This window comes from Piliocolobus tephrosceles, chromosome 14 (genome assembly GCF_002776525.5).
Source record: "Piliocolobus tephrosceles isolate RC106 chromosome 14, ASM277652v3, whole genome shotgun sequence".
Taxonomy (NCBI): Eukaryota; Metazoa; Chordata; class Mammalia; order Primates; family Cercopithecidae; genus Piliocolobus; species Piliocolobus tephrosceles.
In genome coordinates, this window is record NC_045447.1 from 9,815,297 (window position 1) to 9,842,630 (window position 27,334).

General features: G+C 49.4%; 1 protein-coding gene across 5 annotated transcripts in view; it reads right to left on the reverse strand.

Moving 5' to 3' along the window:
• SPTAN1 (spectrin alpha, non-erythrocytic 1) overlaps positions 1-27,334 on the reverse strand; it is an 85,890-nt gene that overhangs the window by 2,320 nt on the left and 56,236 nt on the right. For 2 of the 5 annotated variants that reach the window (XM_023217010.2, XM_023217012.3), the window contains 21 exons: positions 24,732-24,831; positions 24,386-24,583; positions 24,159-24,305; positions 23,460-23,563; positions 23,153-23,315; positions 22,778-22,792; positions 20,647-20,778; positions 20,249-20,386; positions 19,003-19,107; positions 16,351-16,559; positions 14,100-14,220; positions 13,753-13,874; positions 12,913-13,045; positions 10,620-10,718; positions 7,124-7,283; positions 6,451-6,527; positions 5,645-5,854; positions 4,938-5,234; positions 3,817-3,929; positions 3,372-3,389; positions 931-985 (listed from right to left, as the gene is read on the reverse strand). In XM_023217010.2, coding sequence (XP_023072778.1) covers positions 931-985; positions 3,372-3,389; positions 3,817-3,929; positions 4,938-5,234; positions 5,645-5,854; positions 6,451-6,527; positions 7,124-7,283; positions 10,620-10,718; positions 12,913-13,045; positions 13,753-13,874; positions 14,100-14,220; positions 16,351-16,559; positions 19,003-19,107; positions 20,249-20,386; positions 20,647-20,778; positions 22,778-22,792; positions 23,153-23,315; positions 23,460-23,563; positions 24,159-24,305; positions 24,386-24,583; positions 24,732-24,831 — 2,716 coding nt within the window. The remainder of the gene's footprint in view (positions 1-930; positions 986-3,371; positions 3,390-3,816; positions 3,930-4,937; positions 5,235-5,644; positions 5,855-6,450; positions 6,528-7,123; positions 7,284-10,619; positions 10,719-12,912; positions 13,046-13,752; positions 13,875-14,099; positions 14,221-16,350; positions 16,560-19,002; positions 19,108-20,248; positions 20,387-20,646; positions 20,779-22,777; positions 22,793-23,152; positions 23,316-23,459; positions 23,564-24,158; positions 24,306-24,385; positions 24,584-24,731; positions 24,832-27,334) is intronic. The other 3 variants (XM_023217013.2, XM_023217014.2, XM_023217011.3) reach the window with 2 other exon arrangements.

Here is a 27,334-nt window from a genome sequence, read left to right on the forward strand (position 1 = left end):
TAGAGATGGGGATTCACCATGTTGGCCAAGCTGGTCTCGAACTCCTGACTTCAAGCAATCCACCCGCCTCAGCTTCCCAAAGTGCTGGGATTACAGGGGTGAGTCACCACACCCAGCCCCAGACTTTATCTTTAAAGTGACGAGCCCTCAGTAGGGAGCGGTGGCTCATGCCTATAATCCCAGCACTTTGGGAGGCCAAGGCGGACAGATCACTGGAGATCAGGAGTTGGATGGCAACTCCATCCTGGCCAATATGGCAAAACACTGTCTCTACTAAAAACATAAAAATTAGGCCAGGTGTGGCTCACGCTTATAATTCCAGCACTTTGGGAGGCTGAGGCGGATAGATCGCCTGAGGTCAGGAGTTCGAGACCAGTCTGCCTGGCCAACATGATTAAACCCTGTCTCTACAAAAAATACAAAAACGACCCAGGTGTGGTGGTGGGCGCCTGTAATCCCAGCTACTTGGGAGGTTGAGGCAGGAGGATCACTTGAACCCAGGAGGTGGAGGTTGCAATGAGCCAAGACCATGCCCACTGCACTCCAGCCTGGGCAACAAGAGTGAAACTCTATCTCAAAAGATAATTAAAAAGAAACAAAAATTCGCCGGGCGTGGTGGCACATCTGTAGTCCAGCTGTTTGGGAGAGGCTGAGGCAGGAGAATCGCTTGAACCCAGGAGGTGGAGGTTGCAGTGAGTTAAGATCACACCACTGCACTCCAGCCTGGGCGGCAGAATGAGACTCCATGAAGAAAGAAAGAAAAAAGGAGAGAGAGAGAGAGAGAGAATGAAGAGCCCTAGACTGCTTTAGGCCAAAGGAAAAGAACAATAACACATCTGGTTCCTGACTTTAAACCAGGAAGGAAAGGGGTAGCCTGCGGGGTGGCTGGGTGAGGGGTCTCTGCTGGGCCACAGCCCCATGGGCACTTACTTTGGTAGCTTCAAGCTGGGATTCGAGGGTCCCCGACTCTTCCACCATGCAGGACCTAGACACAGAAGGACAGTAAGGAAAAGGGCCTGCTCCCAGCTCGCCGAGAGCTCAGAATGAACCTTCTCTCAGAGAGAGCAGTGCCTGGCAACCTCACATTCCTTTTAAGGGAACTGAACCTAACTGCAATTGGCCATCTTTACCTAATGGGCCCCAGGAATCCAGGGAGGGCAGGGAGCATTTCTCCTGTGTTAGAGATGGGAAGCGGCTACGTTGGTGTGGGCTAGGGCTGAGCCCACTCGTCTTGTTCCCAGGGCCAGGATGACTCAGGAATGGAGTTTAAATTCCCCCATGGGTGCAGGGCAGCTGCAAGCCTGTCTGAGCATCCTCTCTGCAGCCATGGAGGGGATGGGACACCTGACACCTGACAGACGGGAGACCTCAGGGCAGAGGGGAGGCTGAGAAGCTGACAGCCTCCCCATAGAAACCCTGGAGTGTCCTGGCAAGGTTCCTGAGGAGGGATCCCCATTCTAGGGGGAATGAGAGCACGACCCTGCAGACAAAGGACACAAGTGGAGTGCTGGGAGATCACGACCAACTGTGCCAAAAGGAGGGATGGCTGTGACTAAGCCCCAGATCCTGGTTTCACCCTCTAGACACAGCCAGGGAGGCAGCCTCCTCTCTAGGGTCAAGTTCTGAGAGCAGATGGGCTTTGGGGAACCTCCTTCCCAAGAGAACACAGTGCCAGGTCACAGAGGCTACCAGGAAACAGACGACAAACAAGTTAGGGACGTGCAGGGACGGATTCACACGGGGTGTATGGCCTTGGTGGGGTTTTAGCCCAAGCTCCCCTGTACCCACATTCGCCCCAGCCTACCCTTTTAAAACCCAGCGAGCCAGGGTTAGCTCTGCAATCTCCCCAAGTTCAAAGTGCTCCAGCAAGGCAAGGCACCAGGCTTCCTCCTACCCCAGCAGGTCAGACTCACAGTCACGCCATGTCCCCCCGGGGAAAATGCCCCCAGGACCTGGGGGCAGGAGGCTGGGTGCCGGTGCAGTGGGAGGACAGACCCCTCCTTCCCAAGCGGCCGAGGGCGGCAGGTTAGTCAGGGTGGAGCCGCCTGGGGATGTCAAGAGTGCATCAGTAAAGCCACAGTGAGGTAAGAAGAGAAATAAGGAGAAAAACCTTCCAGACAGATCATCCCCAACTTCATACTGATAGACACGAATGACCCGACGATATGCTATGCTAGTCAAAGAAAAGAAACCAAATGAATACACCAAAGGGAGGGGAGGCAAGAGCACACTGCAACAGACACACACAAGGCCCAAGCTGGCAGGGCGCAGGCAAGGGCAACCTGGTGCCCGGCGGGTACCTGGAGGCAGCAGGCCCAATGGCTCACCCCAGGCAGCTCACACTAGGAATGGGCAAGAAGGGCAGGGCTTGGCAGGAGCCGTAAGGTGAGGGGAGCGTGGCACCTCATGACCTCATGGAGACAAGAACAAGACCAGCAGACACAGCTCTGGGGTAGGGAGGGGAATCAGGTGGCCAGGGTGTCCTACGGGCACAGGCCGGAAACTGCGATCCCTATGTCCCCAGCTGCTCTGCCATCAGAATGTGTGGCCCGGCTGGAGGTGTCTATTTTTCCCCTGGCCGCCTATACAGGCTTGATAGGCCTGTGTGCTGAGCCTCAGAAGTGCAGGCTAAGCCACTCCAGTCCCACCAGCCCTGGCTTTCACAGCGGACTTGGCAGATCACAGAGGTGACCCGCCCAGGGAGAGGCCCCAGGCCGAGCAGAGAAGCCCCCGCCGGGACTGGGTGGGACAGCTCTGCTCCTCCCTGGGGCTCCTCCCACGTCCTGTCTATCACATCATAACGGTGGCATTTTTGCCTTCTATTAGGGCGGACAGTTCTTACCCTCCCTGACCCCAGGAAAGTAAAGTGGCAGCCTCAGCTACTTGGGAGGTGTCAGTGCCCAGCCCTTCTCAGCTGTGAACTTACTGTACCCTGCCTGAGCCCCCAACATTGCCATCTGCTTCATGCCCACTGACCACTGTTGGGACACGCTGTGGAAACAGCAGTGAGAGCCCAACAGAGCCCGGTGGCTGGACAGGCGCGGGGGTTCTCAGGGCCCCTGGACTGCAGCTCTGGCCTTCATGCTTCATCACCTTCCCTACCCAAAGTGAGCCCTGGGAATTGCTCAGTGAGGCAAGGGTAGCTCCCCCTGGCTTGAAGGCTCTATCGGGGACCCGGGACCATGGGCTATGGGGCAAGAAACACGCTCCTCGTGAGGTGACGGGCAAGGTGGGAGGGGAAGTGCAGCCTGCCCTGGGCAGGAAGGCCCATCCCGGGATCCTCCACAAGCCAGGCTACAGGACAAGGGCAGAGGGGCAAGCGCACGAGACCCCACACGACAAGCCCGGAGAAGGAAGAAAACAATATTAACCCATCGAGGAGGTATGTCCTGTGGAGAGCAGATCCAAGCAGCCAGGAGACAAGGTGGTATCCGGACAACAGCAGCAATCGGGAGGTGGGGGACAGAGAGAAGACAAAAGAAAGGAAAACAAAAGCAAGAACATCAGTACTCAATGCGTAGACCCTGCATCGTCTGTCGCCAAGTCACTGCTGGGGCTGACCACACACCCGGCGTGGCCCCACTCAGGCCAGGAGCTCCAGCAACTTGGTCTCTGGGACACGCAGCACTGGGAGGCCGCTCTACCTATGCTCCCACTCCCGGCTCCAAACATGACCAGGCATTGCCAGTCCAGCTTTATTGCCAGGCTGCCTCTGGTTTTACACAAAGCATCCCCACCTCCTTGGGGCTGGAGGCTCCCCAGGGCTTAAGCACAGCAGGGACATGCTGCTGCCCCCTGGCCCCAGAGGGCTGGCACCTGGTCTCTTGGATCCACTGGTGGAAGGCATTGGCGTGCTGGGCAAACTCCTGGCGCAGCTTATCGTTCTCCTCCTGCCGCCGCTGTTCCTTCTGCAGCTCCAGCTCCCTCTCCTGAGGGCCAAAGAGGGGCAGAAGCTATGTACTGCTGTGGCAGTGACACCAGCCCCTCCTTCACAGATGGGCTCAGGATGGAGGTGGCCTCCCTGCAAGGAACCTCCCCAAAGATGAGAGGGGAAGGAGGCTGGGAGACATGAGGCTGGCTCAGAGCACTTGGTAGTTCTTTCTCTGTTCCCACCCCCCAGGTGCTTCAGGAAGAGGTGGACCTGGCGGGGAAGCGACTGGTCAGTCAAGCAGGGAGTTGCTGGACTGTCAGAAATGGAAACTTCTGGCCGGGCGCGGTGGCTCAAGCCGGTAATCCCAGCACTTTGGGAGGCCGAGACGGGCGGATCACGAGGTCAGGAGATCGAGACCATCCTGGCTAACACGGTGAAACCCTGTCTCTACTAAAAAATAAAAAAAAAACTAGCCAGGCGAGGTGGCAGGCACCTGTAGTCCCAGCTACTCGGGAGGCTGAGGCAGGAGAATGGCATAAACCCGGGAGGTGGCACTTGCAGTGAGTCAAGATCCGGCCACTGCACTCCAGCCTTTGAGACTCCCGTCTCAAAAAAAAAGAAATGGAAACTGGAAACTTCTGGCTGGGTACAGTGGCTCACACCTGTAATCCCAGCACTTTGGGAGGCCCCGGCAGGAGGATTGTTTGAGGCCAGAAGTTCAAGACCAGCCTGGGCAACATAGCAACACCCTGTCTACAAAAATTAAAATAATTAGCCAGGCGTGGTGGCATGTGCTTGTAGTCCCAGTTATTTAAGAGGCTCAGAAAAGAGGACCACCTGAGCCTGGGAGGTTGAGGCTACAGGGAGCCATGTTGGCATCACTGCACTGCAGTCTAGGTGACAGAGACCCTGTCTCAAGAAAACAAAAAGAAGTGGAAACTTCTGATGAAACCATGCTCCTTCCTCCTGCCCTGCCCTGTCGTTACTCAGTAAGTGTGGGCTCTGAGCAGGGCCCAGCAAGGGCTCTGGGAGGCCGGGCAGCTCCTGAGGGCAGCGGGAGGTGTACCTTGATGATTTTCTGTAGGTTCCTCCAGGTCTCCTCCAGGGCCTCCATGGTGAACCAGGTGTAGGGGTTGGAGGCTACACGGAAGCTCTTGATCTGGCGGTCCAGCTCGGCCAGCTGATTGAAGTCGGCCTGGGCAGAGCTGAGGGAGGAGCGGAAGGCGTCGTGGGCCTCACGCAAAGCCTTGATTTCTTCCAAGGAGTTGCAGCGCACAGGGTCTGTTAAGTCCTCCTCTGCATTTTCAAACCAGCTGTTGAAGGCAGAAGCCTTTTTGGCAAAGGTCAGGAAGAGGTCTTCCACCTGGAAGCAGAAGTGACCGAGTTAGCGGAGTCGCCAGGGCTGTGGACATGCCGACCCAGTGCAGGAGGTGGGGTGCGGGGTGGCTCCTGGGAATCAGAGGTGCACACAGCCTGTTGGGAGCTTAGCTCCCCTCTGCTCCTGTCTCCTGCTCCCCCTTCTTCAAGTCTTCACCAGCCTTTTTTCCCCTTCCTACCCTTTGCCCTTGTCTTCAGTCTGTCCTGCGTGCTTCTGAATGGCGATCTCACATGGCCCTCTCATTTACCTTGGTTTTAACTGACGCCACACCCATGTTCGAAAGCTCTGCACTGAGCTCACAGCTTCCTCACGGGGGAGTGGCAGAGTTGGGCAGACAGGTGGGCTTCCTTCCCTGGGCTGTGGGCCAGCTAAGCTTCACGTCGCCCCATCCTCACCTTGCGGAAGTGACTCTGAGCCTCCAGAAGCTTCTTCTTGCGGGTGGCTGAGTTGGCCAGAAGCTGGCTCCACCTTTTCATGAGGGAGGCGTGCCGGGCCTCGATGGCCTTGGACTGAACATGCTTGGCAGCGAGAAGTTGATCTTTGAGGGCAGTGATGTTGGCAATGCCTTCCTGCTGGAAGGCCTGCAGGCCAGCATCAAAAGTTTCCTGAACAAGGAGTGACAAGCCAATTTGTGGTGACTCCACAGGACTGGAACTAGCTCTTCCTAAGTGCCTCGACTCAGATGGCACCAGCATGTCCCCCAGATGCTCAAGCCAAACTGTCTGCCTGGACACTGCTGATACTTTGTCACACACGCCCCCTTTCCTGCTCTCCTTCAGCCCGCAGATCACTGCGGCAGCCTCCTCCCACCTCCCTGACCCCAGCCTTCAGCTCTTCTGCCCCAGGGATCCCTGCCAGCTCTGCCTAGAGCACTCGCCCTGCCTCTCCCTGACCGTTTTCATTCACCCCTCGTGATTTCGCTTAGGAGGGCTTGCCCCTTCAACCCTCGCCTGCTGAGAACTGAGTGCCCCTGCAGTGCCCATCCCGTCAGCACCCAGCAGGCTGCTGCAGAGATGCCTGGTTCTGTGTTTGCTTCCCCAGTTAGTCTGGAAGCTCTCTGAGGACCAGGACAGGATCTTTATCCTGCTGATCCCCAGGGGCTAACAGAAGATAGTTAAATGCGTCAGTGAAAGACGTCACCAGTCATCTCGCAGGAGATGCTATTTGCATACATTTCAACCAATGAAGGGGCAGGGCAGACCTGTTTGGTGAGGAGCGTCTGCACAGAAGACAGGTCTCGGCCATAGTCATCTGTCTTCAAGCTGTTCTCCTTTTCACCTAGAAAACCAAGTGTGGAAAATATACCGCCCTCCTCAGTGGAGTGAGATGGATTACAAAAGAAAAAAACCAAAACCCAGACAAACCATTTTTTGTGTACACATAAATTCCAATATTCCTAACTGCAGCCTCAGAACCCACATTAGCGGGCCCCTCCCTGCACCCAGGCCTGGCCTCCATCTGTGCCATGAGGAGCTCCTTGCAGCCTGTCCTCTAGTTCACGCGCTATTACTACAACCCAGGACTACCCAGGACACGCGGACCCCGATATCAGGATCCAGTTTCCCCTCACCCAGGAGCTGGGTGGTGCCTTTGCTGTGCCCACTTTGTTCATGTCATGACGTCACATTATGCCATCTCTGCTTGCAGCAGCATTTACAGGCTTTTATTAACCCTGGTGCCAGCCCAGCTCTGGCAGCTCTGGCCTCAGGACACTGTCTCCTCCTAGCTGGCAGTCAGTGGTCTACCCTGGTAGTAGGTTCTCTGCCATGCCCACAACTGATCAGTTTCTTCTCTGAAGAAGAAAACCAATGACATGGAAGGAGACAAAGAGCAGCTCTGGGAAGGCTCTTCGGGGCCTTTCCGACAGTGCTCACCGATCCAGGACTCCACCACATCCGCCTTCCAGTTGAACTGAAGGAAGGCCGAGTTCTCATCCAGCTTCGCCTTCCTCTGGGCTGCAGCTTTCTCCAGGTCTGACACTTTCCCATTCAGGCCCTTCATCTTTGAAGATATGTTCTCCTCATGGTGATTGTTCTAGGCCATGGAGAGAGGCACACACTGGTCAGCCTCACCTGCTGTGGTTACCTGACTATGCCCTCCCTGGAAAGGCTCTAAACGTCTATAAAATGGGCCACTTGCTCCCCTGTCCACTGCTGGGTAAACAATGATAGGTGAGGCTTTTGTAAGAGCAACACGGTCAAAGGCTTCAGATGAATACACTGTACTGGCAATTCTACTTTTAGGAATTCTTTTTTTGTTTCTTGACACGGAGTTTCACTCTGTCGCCCAGGCTGGAGTGCAATGACGTGATCTCGGCTCACTGCAACCTCCGCCTCCCGGGTTCAAGAGATTCTCCTGCCTCAGCCTCCCGAGTAGCTGGGACTACAGAACACCATCATGCCCAGCTAATTTTTCATTTTTAGTAGAGATGGGGTTTCACCATGTTGGCCAGGCCGGTCTCAAACTCCTGACCTCAGGTGATCTGCCCACCTCGGCCTCCCAAAGTGCTGGGATTACAGGTGTGAGCCACAGTGCCCAGCCAGTCCTAGGAATTAATTCTAAAGAAATATGGGCCAGGCACAGTGGCTAACACCTGTAATCCTAGCACTCTGGGAGACTGAGGTACACAGATCACTTGAGGCCAGGGGTTCAAGACCAGCCTGGCCAACATGGTGAAACCCTGTCTCTTCTAAAAAATCCAAAAAAAGAAAAAAAAGGCAGGTATGGTGGCACGCATCTGTAATTCCAGCGACCCAGGAGGCTGAGGGATAAGAACTGCTTGAACCTGGGAGGCGGAGACTGCAGTGAGCCGAGAGTGTGCCACTGCACCCAGCCTGGGCAACAGAGCAAGACTGTTTCAAACAAAAAAAAAAGGAATGGGCTGAAATTTGAAGTTACGATGATATATTCACTAGTATTATTTTTGATAGAAAAAAATTGAATATTATCACTTAAAATACTACACATATAGGGCTGGGTGCAGTGGCTCACTCCTGTAATCTCAGCACAAGGCGAGAGAATCGCTTGAGCCCAGGAGTTGGAGACCAGCCTGGGCAACACAGTGAGACCCAATCTAAAAAAAAAAAAAAAGAAAGAAAGAAAAGAAAAGAAGCCAGGTGTGGTGGCACCCACCTGTGGTCCCAGCTAACTAGGGAGGCTCAGGTGGGAGAACTGCTGAAACCTGGGAGGCAGAGGCTGCAGTGAGCCATGATCACGTCATTACTAAACTCCAGCCTGGGTGACAAGAGCTCTCAAGACTCCATCTCAAAAAATAAAAATAAAAAAATTGGTTGGGTACGGTAGCTCACACCTGTAATCTCAGCACTTTGAGAGGCTGAGGCAGGCGGATTATGAGGTCAGGAGTTCGAGACCAGCCTAACCAACATGGTGAAACTCTGTCCCTAATAAAAACACAAAAATTAGCTGGGAGTGGTGGCACGTGCCTGTAACCCCAGCTACTCAGGAGGCTGAGGCAGGAGTCACTTGAACCCAGGAGGTGGCGGTGGCAGTGAGGCGAGATTGCACCAGTGCACTCCAGCCTGGGCGACAGAGCGAGACTCTGTCTAAAAAAAAATTAAACAAATAAACTTAAAAAAAAAAATAGTACAAGTCACATTGAATTTAAAGAGAAATTCTTTAACACCTGTGAAAAGAGGAAAAAGAAAAAGAAAAAAGAAAGAGAAATTCAAGGAGGAAACAGGCTGTTGCTGAGGACAAAGCAGCTGGCTCGCTGGCCAGGCACGGTGGCTCACACCTGTAATCCCAGCACTTTGGGAGGCCGAGGTGGACAGATCACCTGAGGTCGGGAATTTGAGACCAGCCTGACCAACATGGAGAAACTCCGTCTCTACTAAAAATACAAAATTAGCCAGGCGTGGTGGCACATGCCTGTAATCCCAGCTACTAGGGAGGCGGAGGCAGGAGAATCGCTTGAACCTAGGAGGTGGAGGTTGTGGTGAGCCAAGATTGCGCCACTGCACTCTAGCCTGGGCAACAAGAGCAAAACTCCGTCTCAAAAAAAAAGCAGCCGGCTCATTACTAGAAGGCTGAAGGCCACTCACACTGGTGATCTCCTAGCTTGAAGAACAGGGAATGTTGTCTGGGTGTGTGTTGGGGGGTTAAGTGTGCAGGAGCCACGTCTACATCTATACATGTATCTGAAATTAGTTTCGTGCTAGTTTATTTGCAAATCAGAGCAAGGAAAAAAAGCTCTCCAATGAAATGGATTTTAGCTACATTATTGCTGCCTATGGATCAAACCCTAGCATCAAGGCCATGACTGCTGAGTGCAACCTCTGTGATGAGAAATCTTTCTCATGATGTGTGACAGAAGACCAAAGCTGTTAAAACTTCTGTCCTTGGCCCGATGTGGTGGCTCGTGCCTGTAATCCAAGCATTTTGGGAGGCCGAGGCAGGTGGATCACAAGGTCAGGAGATCGAGACCATCCTGGGTAACACAGTGAAACCCCATCTCTACTAAAAACACACAAAAAGTTAGCCGGGTGTGGTGGCGGGTGCCTGTAGTCCCAGCTACTTGGGAGGCTGGGGCAGGAGAATGGTGTGAACCCAGGAGGCGGAGCTTGCAGTGAGCTGAAGTCCGGCCACTGCACTCCAGCCTGGGCTACTCAGCAAGACTCCGTCTCAAAAAAAAAAATACAAACAAAAACACCTCTGTCCTGAGGCACTCCAGGTATGCCACTGCACCTGAGTGACTGCTGGTGAATTCCAGACCCATGGATGCACAGTCTTCAGTCTAGAGCTTCCATGTGGGAGGGATGTGGCTTCACTGTTGCTGGGAAAGCACCAAGTCCCTTTATTTTGTTTTCTCCCAAAAGGGCCGTGAAGGAAGTAGATTCATTTCTAAAATGCCCTGTACAGGCTTCCAGGTTTTTGATAATTTATGGAGTGATAAGATCCTATTAAACGGGAATCTCTGTGGCTGTTTGATCTAGTTGGTAGCTCTATACCTGTGGAGAGAAAAGGTCTGGCAGGTAAGACACAAAGATCTAATGTGTAGTCTCTGGGTGGGGCTTTATGGGTAGTTTTTATTTTATGATTTGCTTATTTGCATTTTCTACTGTCCCTATAAAGAGATTGTATTGCTTGAGAAATAAACTAAGAGCAGCATTTGGGAGTGCCAGTGTCACTGTTGCTTAATGCAGAAAAAATAAGCACTGCAGAATAACTTTACTGGCTTTAAAAAGGGGGAAATATCCAACTTGTCATGAAACACAGGAATGAAATTGCTACTGGTTTCCACGCAGACCTTGGTTTGAACATCCCAGGAAGTGAACTTTGGGGGACCTCTGTGGTACCAACATGTGGGTATCCCAGTGGGTGACGGAGGTCTTACCGATGGGCTGGACTCACCTTCTTAATGAGGTCTTGTCCATTGGTGCAGACGTCATTCACGCGATCCTTGTGGACGGTGAAGTCTGTCTCAAAAGCTTCATGTTTCTTCAGTAAGCCCTGGAGTAGAAGCAGCCAAGGCCCATTATTGAGAGCTGCTATGTGCTGTGGGCTAGGCCCCAGGGACAGAGAGTGACAAAACCGCTATGGTCCCTGTCCATGCACACATTACAGTCTAGCTGGGGAAGAGGACAATAAAGAGGAACATTAATAAATAGAGAATCATAAAAGGAAGGAAAACAGGAGGCAGTGAGAGTAACCAGCGGTGTTGGGACAGGCCTTGGCAGGGACAGTCTTTGGACCTTTGGGAAGGGTCAAACCCTTTGTCATCCATCAACAGTGTCTTACGGTCTCTCCCCCGAGAGGACCACAAGAATGACACAAACCAAGCTGAAGATACACACCCAAACAAAAATGACACATTTTTAAGGTTTAACTTGAACACATCTCAGAAAAGGCCTTCCAAGTCATGTCTTTTTCTTTTTGAGACAGAGTCTTGCTCTGTTGCCCAGGCTGGAGTGCAGCAATGTGATCTCGGCTCACTGCAACCTCTGCCTCCCAGGTTCAAGTGATTCTCCTGCCTCAGGCACCCAAGTAGCTGGGACTACAGGCGTGCACTACCACATTCAGCTAATTTTTATATTTTTTAGTACAGATGGGGTTTCACCATGTTGGCCAGGTTGGTCTCCAACTCCTGACCTCAGGTGATCTGCCCGCATCAGCCTCCCAAAGTGCTGGGATTACAGGCATGAGCCACCATGCCTGGCCCCAGGTCTTTTCTTTAGTACAGTTTAAGCACTGCAGACAATGCCTTTTTTGTTGCTTCCAGGGAACTCAACTATGCAGAGGATGGGAAATGACTGACCACCTAAATTCTACCTGAATCACCCTGACTAGCGGAGGATGCTTCCTACGGTGAGGAAGGTGGCTCAGAGCTAACTTGATTCCTGGGAGTGCATACTCCTGCTTCCACATCTGGGGACAGGAATTTAGACATATCTGACCATGATATTTTGCAGCATCTCCTTTCCAGAGGCGAATCTATCCATCTGTGCCTCTGGGCTGTCTTGGGACTTGCTTTGGCCAGAAGGCAGTGATGTGTGAGGCTGCAGACACCTTGCAGCTCCTGCCTTTGCCTGTCTGAGTGCTGCTGAAAGAGGCTGGTCTAGCCAGTTGGAGGACAACAGGCCATGTGGAGGGGAACAGAGATGTCCAGGCTGGGTGACACTCAGGTTCAGCTGCCAGTGTGTGACTGATCTCTCAGCCCAGCCACGCTCTGCCTGAATGCAGGAGCATGAGGGAACTCCAGTGACAGCTGCAGATGCCACTGATCCACAGATCCATGGGAAATGGATCCACTTCCCATGATCTGTGGATCTTATTCTTAAAAATAAGAAATGGGTGCTGCTTTCAACCACTACATTTAGGCAGGTTGTTATGTAGCAACAGTTAACCAATTTAGGGAGTATGTGACGGGCTGAACTGTGTCCGCCTCAAGAGATGAGGAAGTCCTAACTTCTGGTACCCGTGAATGTGGAAAGGGGATCTTTGTAAACGTACTCTGCAAAGGTAAGATGAAGTCATTAGGGTGGACCCTAATCCAATACACATGATATCCTTACAACAGAACACAGAAATGTGAATAGACACACAGTGATGCCAAGTGGAGACAGACACAGAGGGAAGATGGCCACGTGAAGACAGGCAGAGACTAGAGTGATGATGCCACATGCCAAGGGCACCTGGTGCCAACAAAAACTGGAAGAGGCAAGGAAGGATCCTCCCCTATAGGTTTGGAGAACATGGTCCTGCCTGCATCTTGATTTCAGACTTCTGGCCTCCAGAACTGAGAAGCAATAAACCTCTGTTGTCCTACAGCCACTCTGTGCCACTCCATCTGTGCCACTCCGTCTGTGGTACTCCGTCTGTGGAACTCTGTCTGTGGTACTCTGCCTGTGATACTTATTTATGGAGGCCCCAGGAAACTAATACGAAGACCCAAGCCCACCGCTGCCTGGCGAATGACAGGGCCCGGGAACCGAGAATGACAAAGCCACACCAATTGTGTCTACTGAAGGGCGATGTCCCCTCGTGTGAGATCTTGAGGGTTAAAACCAACTACTGAGGCCTTGGCTGGGGGCCCTGTGTGCTCTCCTATTAAGAGCAGGGCCCTTTAACAAACCAACAGGGAAATGATGACCAGCAAGCAGTTGCCAAGAGAGAAAGCAGGTGACACCTTTGGTTTCTGTCTCACCTGGATGGCGGCAAGAGTGTCTCCATAATCTTCACTGGCCACCAGGGTCATTTTCTCATTGATCCAGGCTTCCTCCTCTTCCACATTGGCTACAAACTGCTGATATTCCAAGGACTCTTCAAGCCGCTGACCCCTAATTATAGGAGACAGGAAGAAAATCAGCCATAATCTCCTCCAGCTTTGATTGTGATAGTTAACATATGCTTAAAAACATTCACAAAAGCCAGGCGCAGTGGCTCAGGCCTGTAATCCCAGTACTTTGGGAGGCCAAGGCGGGTGGATCACGAGGTCAGGAGATCGAGACCATCCTGGCTAATATGGTGAAATCCCGTCTCTACTAAAAATACAAAAAAATCAGCCAGGCGTGGTGGCGGGCACCTGTAGTCCCAGCTACTCGGGAGGCTGAGGCAGGACAATGGTGTGAACCCGGGAGGCGGAGCCTGCAGTGAGCCGAGATTGCACCACTGCACTCCAGCCTGGGCGACAGAGAGAGACTCCGTCTCAACCAAAAAAAAAAAAAAAAAAAAAAAATTCACAAAAAAGGTGGGCCCTCACAGTCAGTCCGTCCATGGAACACCATGAATCACCCATTCCGTTATTCTAGCCTCTCATGTCTTGATTTCTGGAAAATCATGTGTGATTCTGGACTCCAGATTAACAGAATGAGACCACCTTAGCATGGCCTGTGGGAGGTGGCTCTGGAGCAAACCGACTATGGCACATGTGAGGCCAAAGGTCCAGGAGATGGTAGGAGGGCCCAGTGGACCCCACAGCTCAGAGTCTGCCCTTGGGTGCTGGCCTTCCACTTGTTCCCGGGAGCTCCTGCCTCTGACTACTCACCGGGCAGATGCCAGCTGCTTCAACTCTTTCCAGTGCTCCACAAACTGCGCCAGCCGCTGCTGGATCTCCTCTTTCCCGATGGTGTTATCATCGGACAGCTTCTTGCCAGTGTCCAGGACACCCTGACAGGTAAGGACGATGAGGTTAACAGCAGGTAGCTCTGCTGGTGCCTCTGTCTTGAGGCTCCCAGGAAAAGTCCTCAACGTCAAGTCTGGGACTTCTCCAGGTTTGGACTGAGGGATCATGAACACTTTAGGGACCTCAGTGAAATAAGCACAAGGGGTTTGTCTGTCCTCTAGGGCCCACTCAAACACCTCTGCCCTCTTGGCAGAAGGCAGCCCCCCTACCTGAATAGCTGGCTCATGTGCGGCCAGTTCTGCCTCCAGCCGCTTGTGCTTCTTCCTCAGGTTCTGCACGCCAGTGAGGTCCCGGCCGTAGTCCTCAGAGCCCACCAGCAGCTTCTTCTCCCTGAATGAGAGACGGGGACAGCACAGTCAGTCTCTGCACCTCCCTGCTTTCAAGTGGGGACATCAGGTCAACTGTGGACCTCACAGACATCTACTAATCTTTCTGGGAAAATGCTTGCCAGTTTTCTGGGAAACAAAAGCCTCTATTTCCCCAGTGAGTAGTGACCAAGAACCTCTGTCATCTACGCATCTATGAGCCCTGCTGTGTGTCCACACTCTAGAGGGTTGGGGATGCACTGGAGGATAGGAGGCACCACTAGTGCTGCCCTGAGGAGCCCTATCAAATTATATCAATATATATCAATCATGTATACTAAATATGTATCAATATATGTCTGTAAATATATGAAGATATTTATTCATATATATATATACATAAACCCATATATATTTTTTGAAACAGAGTCTCATTCTGTTGCTCAGGGTACACTGCAATGGCATGATCTCTGCTCACTGCAACCTCTGCCTACCTGGTTCGAGTGATCCTCCCACCTCAGCCTCCCGAGTAGCTGGGACCACAGGTGTGCGCCACTACGCCTGGCTAATTTTTTCTATTTTTGGTAGATACGAGTTTTCACGTTGCCCAGGCTGGTCTCAAACTCTTGGACTCAAGCGATCTTCCCACCTTGGCCTCCGAAAGTGTTGGGATTATAGGCATGAGCCACCACGCCCAGCTATATAATATACATATTTTTTGAGACAAAGTCTTGCTCTGTCTCCCAGGATGGAGGGCAGTGGCATGATCTCGGCTCATTGAAACCTCCACTTCCCGGGTTCAAGTCATTCTCCTGCCTCAGCCTCCTGAGTAGCTGGGATTACAGGGGTGCGTCACCATGCCTGGCTAATTTTTGTATTTTTATTTTTAATTTTTCTGAGACGGAGTCTTGCTCTGAAGTACAGTGGCATGATCTCGGCTCACTGAAACCTCCACTTCCCGGGTTCAAGTCATTCTCCTGCCTCAGCCTCCCAAGTAGCTGGGACCACAGGTGCCCGCCACCACACCTGGCTAATTTTTGTATATTTAGTAGAGAAGGGGTTTCACCATGTTGGCCAGGCTGGTCTTGAACTTCTGACCTCAAGTGATCTGCCCGCCTCGGCCTCCCAAAGTGCTGTGATCACAAGCGTGAGCCACTGCGCCCAGCCAGAAATGTCTTTTAAGAACAAAATCCGGCTGGGCGCAGTGACTCAAGTCTGTAATCCCAGCACTTTGGGAGGCCGAGACAGGCGGATCACAAGGTCAGGAGACCGAGACCATCCTGGCTAACATGGTGAAACCCCGTTTCTACTAAAAAACATATAAAAAATTAGCCGGGCGAGGTGGTGGGCACCTGTAGTCCCAGCTACTCGGGAGGCTGAGGCAGGAGAATGGCGTAGACCTGGGAGGCGGAGCTTGCAGTGAGCTGGGATCCAGTCACTGTACTCCAGCCGGGGCCAAAAAGCGAAACCCGTCTAAAAAAAAAAAAAAAAAAAAAAAAAAGAACAAAATCCTCTCTCTTAATTCCTTACTTCCTTAAAGCCTTCTGACCAGGCGCAGTGGCTCACGCCTATGATCACAGCACTCTGGGAGGCCGAGGTGAGTGGATCACTTGAGGTCAGGGGAGGTCAGTTTGAGACCAGCCTGGCCAACATGGTGAAACCCTGTCTCTACTAAAAATACAAAAATTAGTCAGGCACTCTAGCCTGGCAACAGAGCGAGACTCCATCTCAAAAAAAAAAAAAGATGTTTGTTTACATGCTACGTCAACTGGAATCAGTAGACTGACATTTTTGGGGGCAGATAGAGAATAAGAAAAAAAAACAGCTCCTTCCTTGGAGAAGTGATCTTCTCCAGGAGGTCAGACACAAACTCACTAACTTTCACGGGAATCTAAAGGGCAGGGTCTAGACAGGGCCTATGTAACCAGCGTGGATCACCACCACCGCCAATCATCATCACTGTAAACCCGGAAAGCTGAAAACACTGAGGCATCCCACGAGTGTGTGGCCAAGCTGGGATCCCAGTCCAGCAGGGTTTCCAGCCTCACCACTACAGCCAAGAGATAGAAACCTTCTGCTTCAAAAGTCAGCCTGTGGTTTCTGCTGCCCACTATTACAGGCGTAAGGGGCCTTCTAGAGGGCCGAGAACACGTACTTGATCCAGGACTCCTCGTCATCCATGTCCCGGAAGAACTGGTGCAGGCGATGGGATTCATTCAGCTTGGCTCGCCGGGAGGCTGCCATGCTCTTGATCTTCTGGAAGCGCCCGTTGATGGTGTCCCTCTTGTCCTTTACTTGGGAGGTGTCGAAGGCACTGCTGGTCATCAGGCTGTCTGCCTGGCTGTTCAGGTCCTTCAGGCGATCCTGGGGCAGAGGACATAAGAGGGTCAGAAACTGGGTCTCCTACAACTATCTGCTTGAACATAAGAACTCTGGAATTCTTTACTGAGATGTGGAGTGTTGATATTCTCAAAGTATGTTATGTAGACCTCTGGCATTTTATGAACTCAAACTATTTTCGTAACATTATAAGACATTATTTGCCTTCTTTACTGTGTGGACATTTGCACTGATAGTACAAAAGCAATGGAGAAGGAGGGGACATGCTGGTGCTTTAGCTCAAATCAAGGCAGTGGCAAATTACTAGCAGAAGTGGATTCTTCACTGCCACCCACTCACAGTAAAAAAAAAAATTGCTTTTTCACTTAAGAATGTCCTTATAAAGGCAGTGAAAGTTGATTTTACTGAGTAGCCGTTCTTTTTTTTTTTTTTTTTTTGAGACGGAGTCTCCCTCTGTCCCCCAGGCTGGAGTGCAGCGGTGCGATCTCGGCTCACTGCAAGCTCCGCCTACCGGGTTCACGCCATTCTCCTGCCTCAGCCTCCCGACTAGCTGGGACTACAGGCACCCGCCACATCACCTAGCTAATTTTTTGTGTTTTTAGTAGAGACGGGGTTTCACCGTGGTCTGGATCTCCTGACCTTGTGATCCGCCTGCCTCGGCCTCCCAAAGTGCTGGGATTACAGGTGTGAGCCACCGCACCCGGCGAGTAGCCATTCTTTTGTACTTGAAAGACCAACCAACAGATAAACTATGGTCATTCAGACTTGGTATCTCACAGATACCTGGCCCAAAACAAATAAAGTGAGCCTGTCACTGCAAGTAATACTGACAGTTTGTTACTAATGATAAAATTCAAACTTTTGAGAAAGTTAGAATTTTAGAAAACTTAAAACATCCACCACCAGAAGCCTGATGGCTTCCTAATATGTGAAGGTTTTTCTGATGAAATTGGTGGTGGTATTAACAGCAATGTTTTGATATCATATAATCACATATGTCAAAATATAGAAACAACAGGCATAATATTGCTCAGTGAAGCAATATTTAACAAATGAGCCATGCATGATGTTACAAAATCATGCATAGGTAAGAGCTACATTCAAAGCCCAAGATGGACCAGTGGGTTTTAATATAAGCCAGTATAAAAAATTTACTGACAAGGTTTGAGGGGCCACTTTGCAACTCAAAAAAACAGGTTTTTTTGAGACAACCTTTTTTTTTCTTGCTGTCATCCAGGAGTGCGGTGGTGTGATCATGATTCACTGCAGCCTTGACCTCCTGCCTGGGCTCAAGTGAACCTCCTGCCTCAGCCTCCAAGTAACTGGGAGTATAGGTGCATGCCCCAACATCCGGTTAATTTGTGTGTGTGTGTGTGTGTGTGTTTTTTTTTGAGATGTAGTCTCACTCTGTCGCCCAGGCTGGAGTGCAGTTACACAATCTCAGTGGCTGAAGCAATTCTCTTGCCTCAGCCTCCCGAGTAGCTGGGATTTACAAGCACATGCCACCACACCTGGCTAATTTTTTATATTTTAGTAGAAACGGGGTTTCACTGTGTTGCCCAGGCTGGTCTCAAACTCCTGAGCTCAGGCAATCCACTCACCTCGGCCTCCCAAAGTGCTAGGATTACAGGCATGACCCTCCATGCCCAGCCTAATTTTTGTATTTTTTTGTACAGTCTCATCATGTTGCCCAGGCTGGTCTTGAACTCCTGGGCTCACATGATCTGCCTGCCTCAGCCTCCCAAAATGCTGGGATTACAGGAGTGGGCCACTGTGCCTGACCACAGCTAAGCTTTAAGAAACGACGACTTTGGTATAGTATCAAAGAAAATTATTCACACTTACCCGAATCAAAATATTCCTGCCTTTTCTATCTACCTACCTGTTCAAAGCTGAATTTTCATCCAATACAAAACACAACAACCTAAATTCAGCATTTTATTTATTTTTTTTTTTGAGATGGAGTCTTGCTCTGCTGCCGAGGCTGGAGTGCCGTGGCTCACTGCAACCTCTTGCCTCCTGGGCTCAAGCGATTCTCCTGCCTCAGCCACCCGAGTACCTGGGATTACAGGCACCCACCACCATGCCCGGCTAATTTTTGTATTTTTAGTAGAGACAGGGTTTCCCCACGTTGGCTGGGGTGGTCTCAAATTCCTGACCTCAGGTGATCCGCATGTCTGGGCCTCCCAAAGTGCTGGGATTACAGCCGTAAGCCACCGCGCCAGGCCTTAAAATTTATTTAACTTTTGATAATGGTGAATACTGATAGATAAAACCTACATAATAAAAATCTCTTACGAGCCTCAATAACTGTCAAGTGTATAATGATCCTGAGGCCACAACCTTTGAGAATGGCTGCTTTAAGTGAAAGAAGTCACTCTCTTTTCTCAAACATGCTAGTTTTCCTTAGGAGTCAGGCACAGCCATGTCCCAGTCACTTGGGCCTGGCCTGCCTCCCTTTGCTTACCTCATGGGCAGATATATCTGCTTCCAGCAGTTGATGCTTTTTCAGCAGGTTGTTCACAGAAGCCAGGTCTTTGCCGTAATCTTCGGATGCCAGCAGGGCCTCCACCTTGCAGTGAAAACATAAAAAGGAAAGGCTACTGTGTGGTGTATACTCAGCATTCTGGAAAGTTCAGGATGCCCAGTGGTTATTCCAGGTCCTTGTTTGGACAGTTGAATACTTCTCCATCACAATGTGTTACTGTGATTCCTAGTCACCTTGATCAGCCTGCCCGGCCTGAGACACTCTCTCCACTCAGTCAGTCAAACCTAGACTCCAGAGTCTATTCATAGTAAATACTACAGCTAAAGGCAAAATGCACAGCAATCCTAGTTCAAGGAAACTCCCCTAGGAAAGAATCAGCAGTGTGGGCAAAGATTAACATTCAAAGGTATTCACTGCAGCTAAATATATACACCAAAAGGCTGGGAACACCTGAATGTCCAACAATATGGGAACAGTTAAATTATGGCATGGCTCTATGATAAACTTACACAATTATTAAAAAAAAAATTTTTTTTTGAGATGAAGTCTTGCTCTGTAGCCCAGGCTGGAGTGCAGTGGTGTGATCTCTGCTCACTGCAAACTCCACCTCCTGAGTTCAAGCGATTCTCCTGCTCAGCCTCCTGAGTAGCTGGGATTACAGGAGCACACCACCATGTCCGGCTAATTTTTGTAGTTTTAGTAGAGATGAGGTTTCACTATGTTGGTCAGGCTGGTCTCGAACTCCTGACCTCAAGTGATCCACCTGCCTCGGCCTCCCGAAGTGCTGAGATTACAGGCGTGAACCACCGCACCTGGCTAAAACCTCTATGATATTTTTATAGTCTGTGCTTTCCAAACATTCTCCAAGGAGAATACATGACTGACTCTGGTTTCCTAGATGCTACTATCTTGGTTTCTATCCTGGCATAGGCTTGTTAGAGTTGCACGCTGTGTAACTATCCATAATCTCTTTCTATTTGCCTTCCCTATGGACATGAGTGATCTGTAGTCCAAGTGCCACTCCCAGTCAGCTCTCTTCTCTAAATATTCACTCCCTTTGCACATCAATCCCTTACAGCATGCAACTCATATGTAATAAAAGTTTCTGTCAAAAGGGGTGTCTGGTGAGCCCTGCCTTTTCATGGTTTTGGGCTCACTGATGAACCCACTGTCCCAAATGACTACAAATTCCCCACTGGTGGGAAGAGAAACCACTCAGTGTTACCTCAGACAGCCAGAAGTCAAAGTCCTTGATCCCTGTGTTGAAGTTCTGCTGCTTGTTGGCTTCTTTCAGTTTCTGGCTCTTTTCAGCTGACTTCTGCACCAAGAACTGCCACTGGTCAGCTAAGGCAGCCAGGCGGGCCTGGGGAACAGAAGGGAGCCAAAAAGAAGATGAAATCTATGAAGAATCCTCCCTCTCCTAAAGCTCAATTTGAGAACTTCTAAGAGAGGAGAGTGGAAAACACTCACAGGGGCCATTCTCACTAGCATTCCCCATCTGTAATTCAGCCTAAAGTCTTCTAATCTATTTAATCTTAAGACTGTATATCCAAGTTATTATATCAGGTTGATACTGACGTTGCTCCTGTTCTTCCCCGGGCACCGGGAGCTGGTGGGCCATACCTTGACAGCATCCTCACTGCCGGCACAGGCTCCACGTTCAATGAGGGAGTTGCCCATGTCGATAACCCCACGGATCCGGTCAGCATTGGCATGCAGCTCTGCTTCAAAAGCCTGGTGCTTCTGGTGCTTGCTCTAAAAATACCAAAACATTTTTTCTCCAAACCAGTTCCTGCTAGGTTATGTCTTTTCAGGAGGAAGGGGTTCTCAGAGGGAGGGAGTGGCAGCAAACATAAAGAACTGGGGCAAATGCCAACGTTTTTTACAGAAGGCAGTTGGAATTTGTATGAAATATTTTAGGGTTCATCTCTTGGGGAGTTAACAAAGGAGAAAGGAAATATACTAGCTCAGGAGTAGATGAGTTGGAAGTCCTTATATTTGAGACAGGGTCTTGCTCAGTTGCCCAGGCTGGAGTGCAATGGCGCAGTCTCAGCTCACTGCAGCTTCAATCTCTTGAGCTCAAGCAATCCTCCTACCTCAGCCTCATGGGTGCATGCCACCACACCCGGCTAATTTTTCTATTTTTTGTAGAGATGGGGTTTCCTGAGCTCAAGCAATTGAGCCGCGCTGGCCTCCCAAAGTTCTGGGATTACAAGCATGAGCCACCAAGCCCGGCCAAAAAATCAATTCTTGAAGTAGCTATCTAGCTATTTGGGAGTGAAGCCCTAGAATTAAACACTTTCTAACACTATCCAGAAGATGGCAATGGCCAACTTCAGTTTTGAATCTGCTTGTACATCAATTTCCATCCATGGCTTTTTCCTTATTGGAGACAGGCTCTAATGAATGAGATACATATAGACGTTTCATCATCTAAAGCAGAAATCACCATTCAGCAAAATTCATAACATAAATTGTATTAACTAGCAAAATAATATTTGATGGTCAGTCTTATCCCTCTGTTGACAGAGGAGAAATCTACAGCTACTACAGACATTGGCTTTGTTGATTTATCTTTTGGTAGCTGTCATTAATAAAAACACTGGGATACTGTCAGAACCCAGGCTTGACTGCAAGAAGGAATTTATTTTCTGGGAAACGAAAGGGCTACGAGAAGGATGGGCTCCTGATCCTGGGTGCCTGATACGGTTTTTATGAATCCATAAAGAAACAGAAGGTACTGAAATGCTACAAGAGACAATTGCAAGGACATAGCAGCTGTGCCACAATTCTGGGAAAAACAATTGGCTGGGTGAGAAATGCAGGGTCTCAGGGGAGAGTGTTATTTGGGGGAAAAAAAAACAACAACTAAAAGGCAGTAGTGTTGGGGAATTCTGCATCAAATGTTTCATTTCAGAGGCAGCAACTGTCAAAGGATGGAGCCATCTGGCTCAATTAAACACTAACATGAAATGTCCTTGTTACGTTCTCTCACTGCCTGATCCCAAAGGCAAGAACAAAAAGGGTCTCAAACACTCAGATATCCTAACAAAAGTCCCATTCCTTTCTTCTTCTGTTCCTTGTTCTGATCACTCTTTGGTTCAAATCCTATTTATTCTCTTCTCTATCTTCATTTTTTCCACCCGCTTAAGCAACTTTGAGCTACACGTTAACTGAGAAGTCTCCTTTCACTACCTGTTGAGTAATGTCTGCTTTTATCTTAACTTCTCATTTGTGTTCCTTGAAGATTTGTAGGTATTAATAGATCATACGTCTCTCTACAGTTCTCTAGCTGTTCCTGTCCTGACTGGCACCTCTGGATGACTGAGTGGCTATGCATTAAAACCCTCACATCCGACTGGCCTCCCTCGCCTGGGCCACTGAACACCATGAGCTCATAGCAAGTCTCAGCCAATGTCTACACAGAAAAAGCTGAAGCTGATATTCCATCTTCAAAAGGAAGCACTTCTTGAAAGAAAGTGGTCAACTACTGCCCCGCAAATCAAACACTGTACAGAATTTGCCTAAGTGATAAACTGGGAGAGAAAGGGGGGAGTAAGGCATTGCAGGCTAATTACAACAGAGAAAGCCACATCCCACAGGGACACTTGAATGGAGTGTAATGGATGATTAGAAATGAAAAGGATGAAGAGACAGCAGCAGACTGTGTGACCACAATAACAATAATCTATGCAGAGGAACACAAATACTGGAGCTCATTTAACTACAACTCTTAAAAAAATTAAAAACTTACCAGCAGCTTGGAAAGCTACAAAAATAGATTAAAAGAATAAGAGTTCAGTACACTGATGTGGACACACATATCAGCTATTAAATAGAAACTCATTTTGTCATACTTCCCCTGGGAAGCTCAGCATTTGGGAACAGTAATAGAAGGGGGATTCTAGACTTTTATTACAGCAGAAATGGTTTTAATGGAGACAAATGAGGAAGGCGACTTTTAAATGGCTCTGAAACTTGAGTAGGGCTTTCCCACTGGCTTGACTTACTAAAACATTTTTCACTGACTTCCCATGGGTACAAGGAGTTTGTTTTATAAATGCTTTAACAAAATCTACTCAATAACATAAGGCTACATCAAGACCAACACCCAGTCACTTCAGCTTACCTGGATGTTGGTGGGATCCTTGTATGACTCATCACTCGCTGTCTGCAATTTTTCACTGATCCAAGCCTCAATCTCATCCACATCCCGGCTGAACTGTTGGAGGGTTTGAGATTCTCCTAGCTTTGACCTTTTCTCAATCATTTGGGCTTTCAGACGTCGCCACCTGAAAGAGTGAAACCATGAGATCCAATAAGAACAGATCTTACCGTGGAGAAGGAAGTGGGAAGATAGAACAGGACTGGGCCTTCATATGAGGGGATGCATCCTCTCAGGGCTGGTGACTATGTCAGTGCCACAGGACACCCACCTGTCCAAGACCTCATTGCGCCGGCTAGAAATGTCTCCCTTGGCATAATGGCCGGCAGCGATGAGCTGGTCGGCAAAGGCCTGCAGAGCAGCAATCTTCTCCTCCTGTCAGAAAACAAAGGTGTGAGGTCAAGGTGGGCCTGCAGCTGGGCCCTGCCTGGATTGCCAGTCTTGAGAAAAGGACAGTTATTTTGGGTGACTGAGAACTAGCTGGTGGCAGGATCAGAATACATTGACACTTTAGAAGCAAGAGTGTAAAACGCCGAAAGCAAGCTTGATTTCAGTCATTACTAGAGTATAGTTTAACTCAAGAAGTCTCCAGGTCACTCAGGTGGGGCAGGTGTTAGAATATCAGAACAAAATTAAGCTTAATAATAGGAAAATGCTATCAGATTTATAGCAAAGTGACTTATAAATCAAAGAGTCTTACATCTTCCTTGTTGTTTGTTCATGTATTCCCTTACCTACCTACACATTTGTTTTTCCTCCCTTTGATAATAAAATTTTTTTTCCTGTGGCAGCCCCATTATTAAAATCTCAGAAATACCAGAATCTATAAAGTTTTAAAGATTATTTATGTACATATTTTTCTTAGACAATGCAGGTATTCCTTGGAGACATAATAGTGACTCTATAAGCCAAGAAACAGATGTCAATGAGGAAAAATCCAGACTCTGACTCCATGGTCTAGAGGCCTCACCTGGACATTAATTGCTTTGTCAAAGTCTTCATGTTTTTTGATCAGAGCCTCTACGCTGTCCAGTGAGTCTCCTTTGTCTTCGGTATTCAAGAAAGCCTCCCGGGCAGCCATCCAGTTCTCAGCTTGCTCACAGTCCCGATGGAACAGCTAAAGAGGGCAAGAGGCAGGTGAGAAAATGAGGCTCTTCAGCAAGGAAACACTTGGTCAGAAAGCAGGAGCACACATACCTGCAATTCAAGGCACTGATCCAGCATCATCCTGCGCTGAACCCAGGCCTTCTCCAGGTCTGCACGCTCCTGGTCAAGAATATCAAGTTTCTGCTTGATCTCAGGGCTGGCATAGTGTCCATGAGCCAACAGCTGCTGTCCAAACTGCTCAAATGCCTGGAAAGTGCCAGCCCTGGCATCGATTTCTGTCCGGTGTTCCTGCCAAAAGGAGGGAAGGGATTAGGTAACTGGCAGCAGATGCCCACTCTGATGTCAACCATCGACTCACCACAAAAGGAGGGAATGAGGCCTCCAGGGCCCTGCAGACTAGTCACATCTTTGCTACTCAGCAGGCAGGTCCACGCACCTGGTGTCGCTCCAGCAAAGCCTCAGCTCCGGTGACATCCTTGGCTAGCTCGTCTGAGGACACCAACCCCCGTATTCCATTGATCCAAGACATGAGGTCCCTGGAAACCAGAACCCCAGAAAAATAGCTATTATATTAACTGGTAAGGAGATCTTCTGCCCAGGAAAACAGGGAATGACATAATTCTTGCCTCAGAAAGTTATCTTGGGTTAATTTAATCTACTGAATGAGGCTAGGTCTTTGGGCAAAGTGTTTCAAAACTTCTTGTTCTTCTTGAGGTTTTTTTTTTTTTTTTTTGAGACAGAGTCTCGCTCTGTCGCCCAGGATGGAGTGCAGTAGTGCAATCTTGGCTCACTGCAAGCTCCGCCTCCGCCTCTGCCTCCCGGGTTCACGCCATTCTCCTGCCTCAGCCTCCCGAGTAGCTGGGACTACAGGCATCTGCCACCACGCCTGGCTAATGTTTTTGTATTTTTAGTAGAGACGGGGTTTCACCATGTTAGCCTGAATGGTCTCGATCTCCTGACCTTGTGATCCACCCGCCTCGGCCTCCCAACGTGCTGGGATTACAGGCATGAGACACTGTGCCCGGCCACTGTTGAGTTATTTTTTTAAAAGTCCGAATTTCTTGGAGGAAAAGTCAGTTAAGTTTATAATTAAGATCTTTTCACCCTCCAGAATAACAAGTTCTAGCTACGATTAAGTCTTTGATAGCTTCAAATGAAAAAGCCTTTGTTGGCCGGGCATGGTGGCTCACGCCTGTAATCCTAGCACTCTGGGAGGCTGAGGCAGGAGGATCGCTTGGGCTCACAAATTCCAGACCAGCTTGGGCAATGTGGTGAAACCCTGTCTCTAAAAAAAAGAAAAAGCCTTTCTTTAGGATTAACCCTTGAAGCCCTAATCCATGCATTAACCCAAATGCATGCATTTGATCCAGTTTCTCACAGCTGTGCAAGCACAAGGGCACAAAACTTGAGTGTGTAAGGTCAGATATGATATGATTCCTTTTATATGATATGTCCAAAAAAGGCAAATCCATAGACACAGAAAGCAGATAAAGGATTCCTAGTGGGTGGGGAAGAGAGAAGAGGGGGTGATCAGTTAAGGGACGTTATTCTAGGGCAATGAAAATGTTTCAAAGCTAGAGAGGAGTGGCTGCACAACACTGTGAATCCATTAAATGTCATAGATTGCACATTTTAAAGTGGTTAACTATATGTTATGTGGCCCTTACCTCAATAAAAAGAAAAACTAACTGCCAACTGGGACCTCCTCCCAGAGGCCTGTGAAAGAAAGCAGCATCTGCCTACTCCCACTGCAGCAGGGGAGATGCCCCAGCTAACAGATACAAGCACCACAAGTGTGCAAGTGTGTGTGTAAAGTAATATTATGTTAAAGAGCACAAAAAAAGACAAAATAAATGTCTGTCCTCAATGGCTACTGTTGAACAAGTCATAAATCGCCCATCCAGTGGATTGCTGTGTAGTCATTAAAAAGGCAGAGGTACAAGATTGTGGGACATTTTATAAGACAACTGGCCTAGTGTCCTAATGACATTAATGCCAGGTAAGACATAGGCCAGGTGAAGTGGCTCATTCTTGAAATCTCAGCACTTTGGGAGGCTGAGGTGAGAGGATCATTTGAGCCCAGGAATTTGAGACCAGCCTGGGCAACACAGTGAGACCTAGTCTCTATTAAAAATTTAAAAACTAGCCAGGTGTGGTGGTACATGCCTATGGTACCAGCTACATGGGAGGCTGAGGCAGAAGGATCACTTTAGCCTGGGAAGTTGAGGGTGCGGTGAGCAATGATTGGGCCACTGCACTCCAGCCTGGGCAACAGAGCCAGATCCTGCTGTCTCAAAAAAAAAAAACAAACAACAACAACAAAAAAAAGGCCAGACATGGTGGCTCACGCCTATAATCCCAGCACTTTGGGAGGCTGAGGTGGGTGGATCACCTGAGGTCGGAGTTCAAGACCAGCCTGGACAACATGGAGAAACCCCATCTCTACCGAAAAAAATACAAAATTAGCTGGGCTTGGTGGTGCATGCTACTTGGGAGGCTGAGGCAGGATAACTGCTTGAACCCGGGAGGCGGAGGTTGCAGTGAGCCAAGATTGCGCCATTGCACTCCAGCCTGGGCAACAAGAGACACATATATATGTATGTCTAGGGAAAAATATAATGTCATATGGCAAGGGGATGAGAGGGAGTACGCCTGTACTTGGATAGGAAAGCAGAGACTTGTTTTTTTTTGAGGCAGAGTCTTGCTCCATCGCCCAGGCTGGAGTGCAGTGGTGCGGTCTCGGCTCACTGCAACCTCCGCCTCCCGGGTTCAAGCGATTCTCCTGCCTCAGCCTCCCCAGTAGCTGGAATTACAGGTGCGTGCCACCATGCCTGGCTAATGTTTGTATTTTTAGTACAGATGGGATTTCACCATGTTGGCCAGGCTGGTCTTGAACTCCTGACCTCGTGATCCACCTGCCTTGGCTTCCCAAAGTACTGAGATTACAGACGTGAGCCACCGTCATGGCTGTGGAGGATTATTTTTAACAATCTGGAATTCGGTAGTTTGACTATTTTACATTGATTATGTACTACTTTT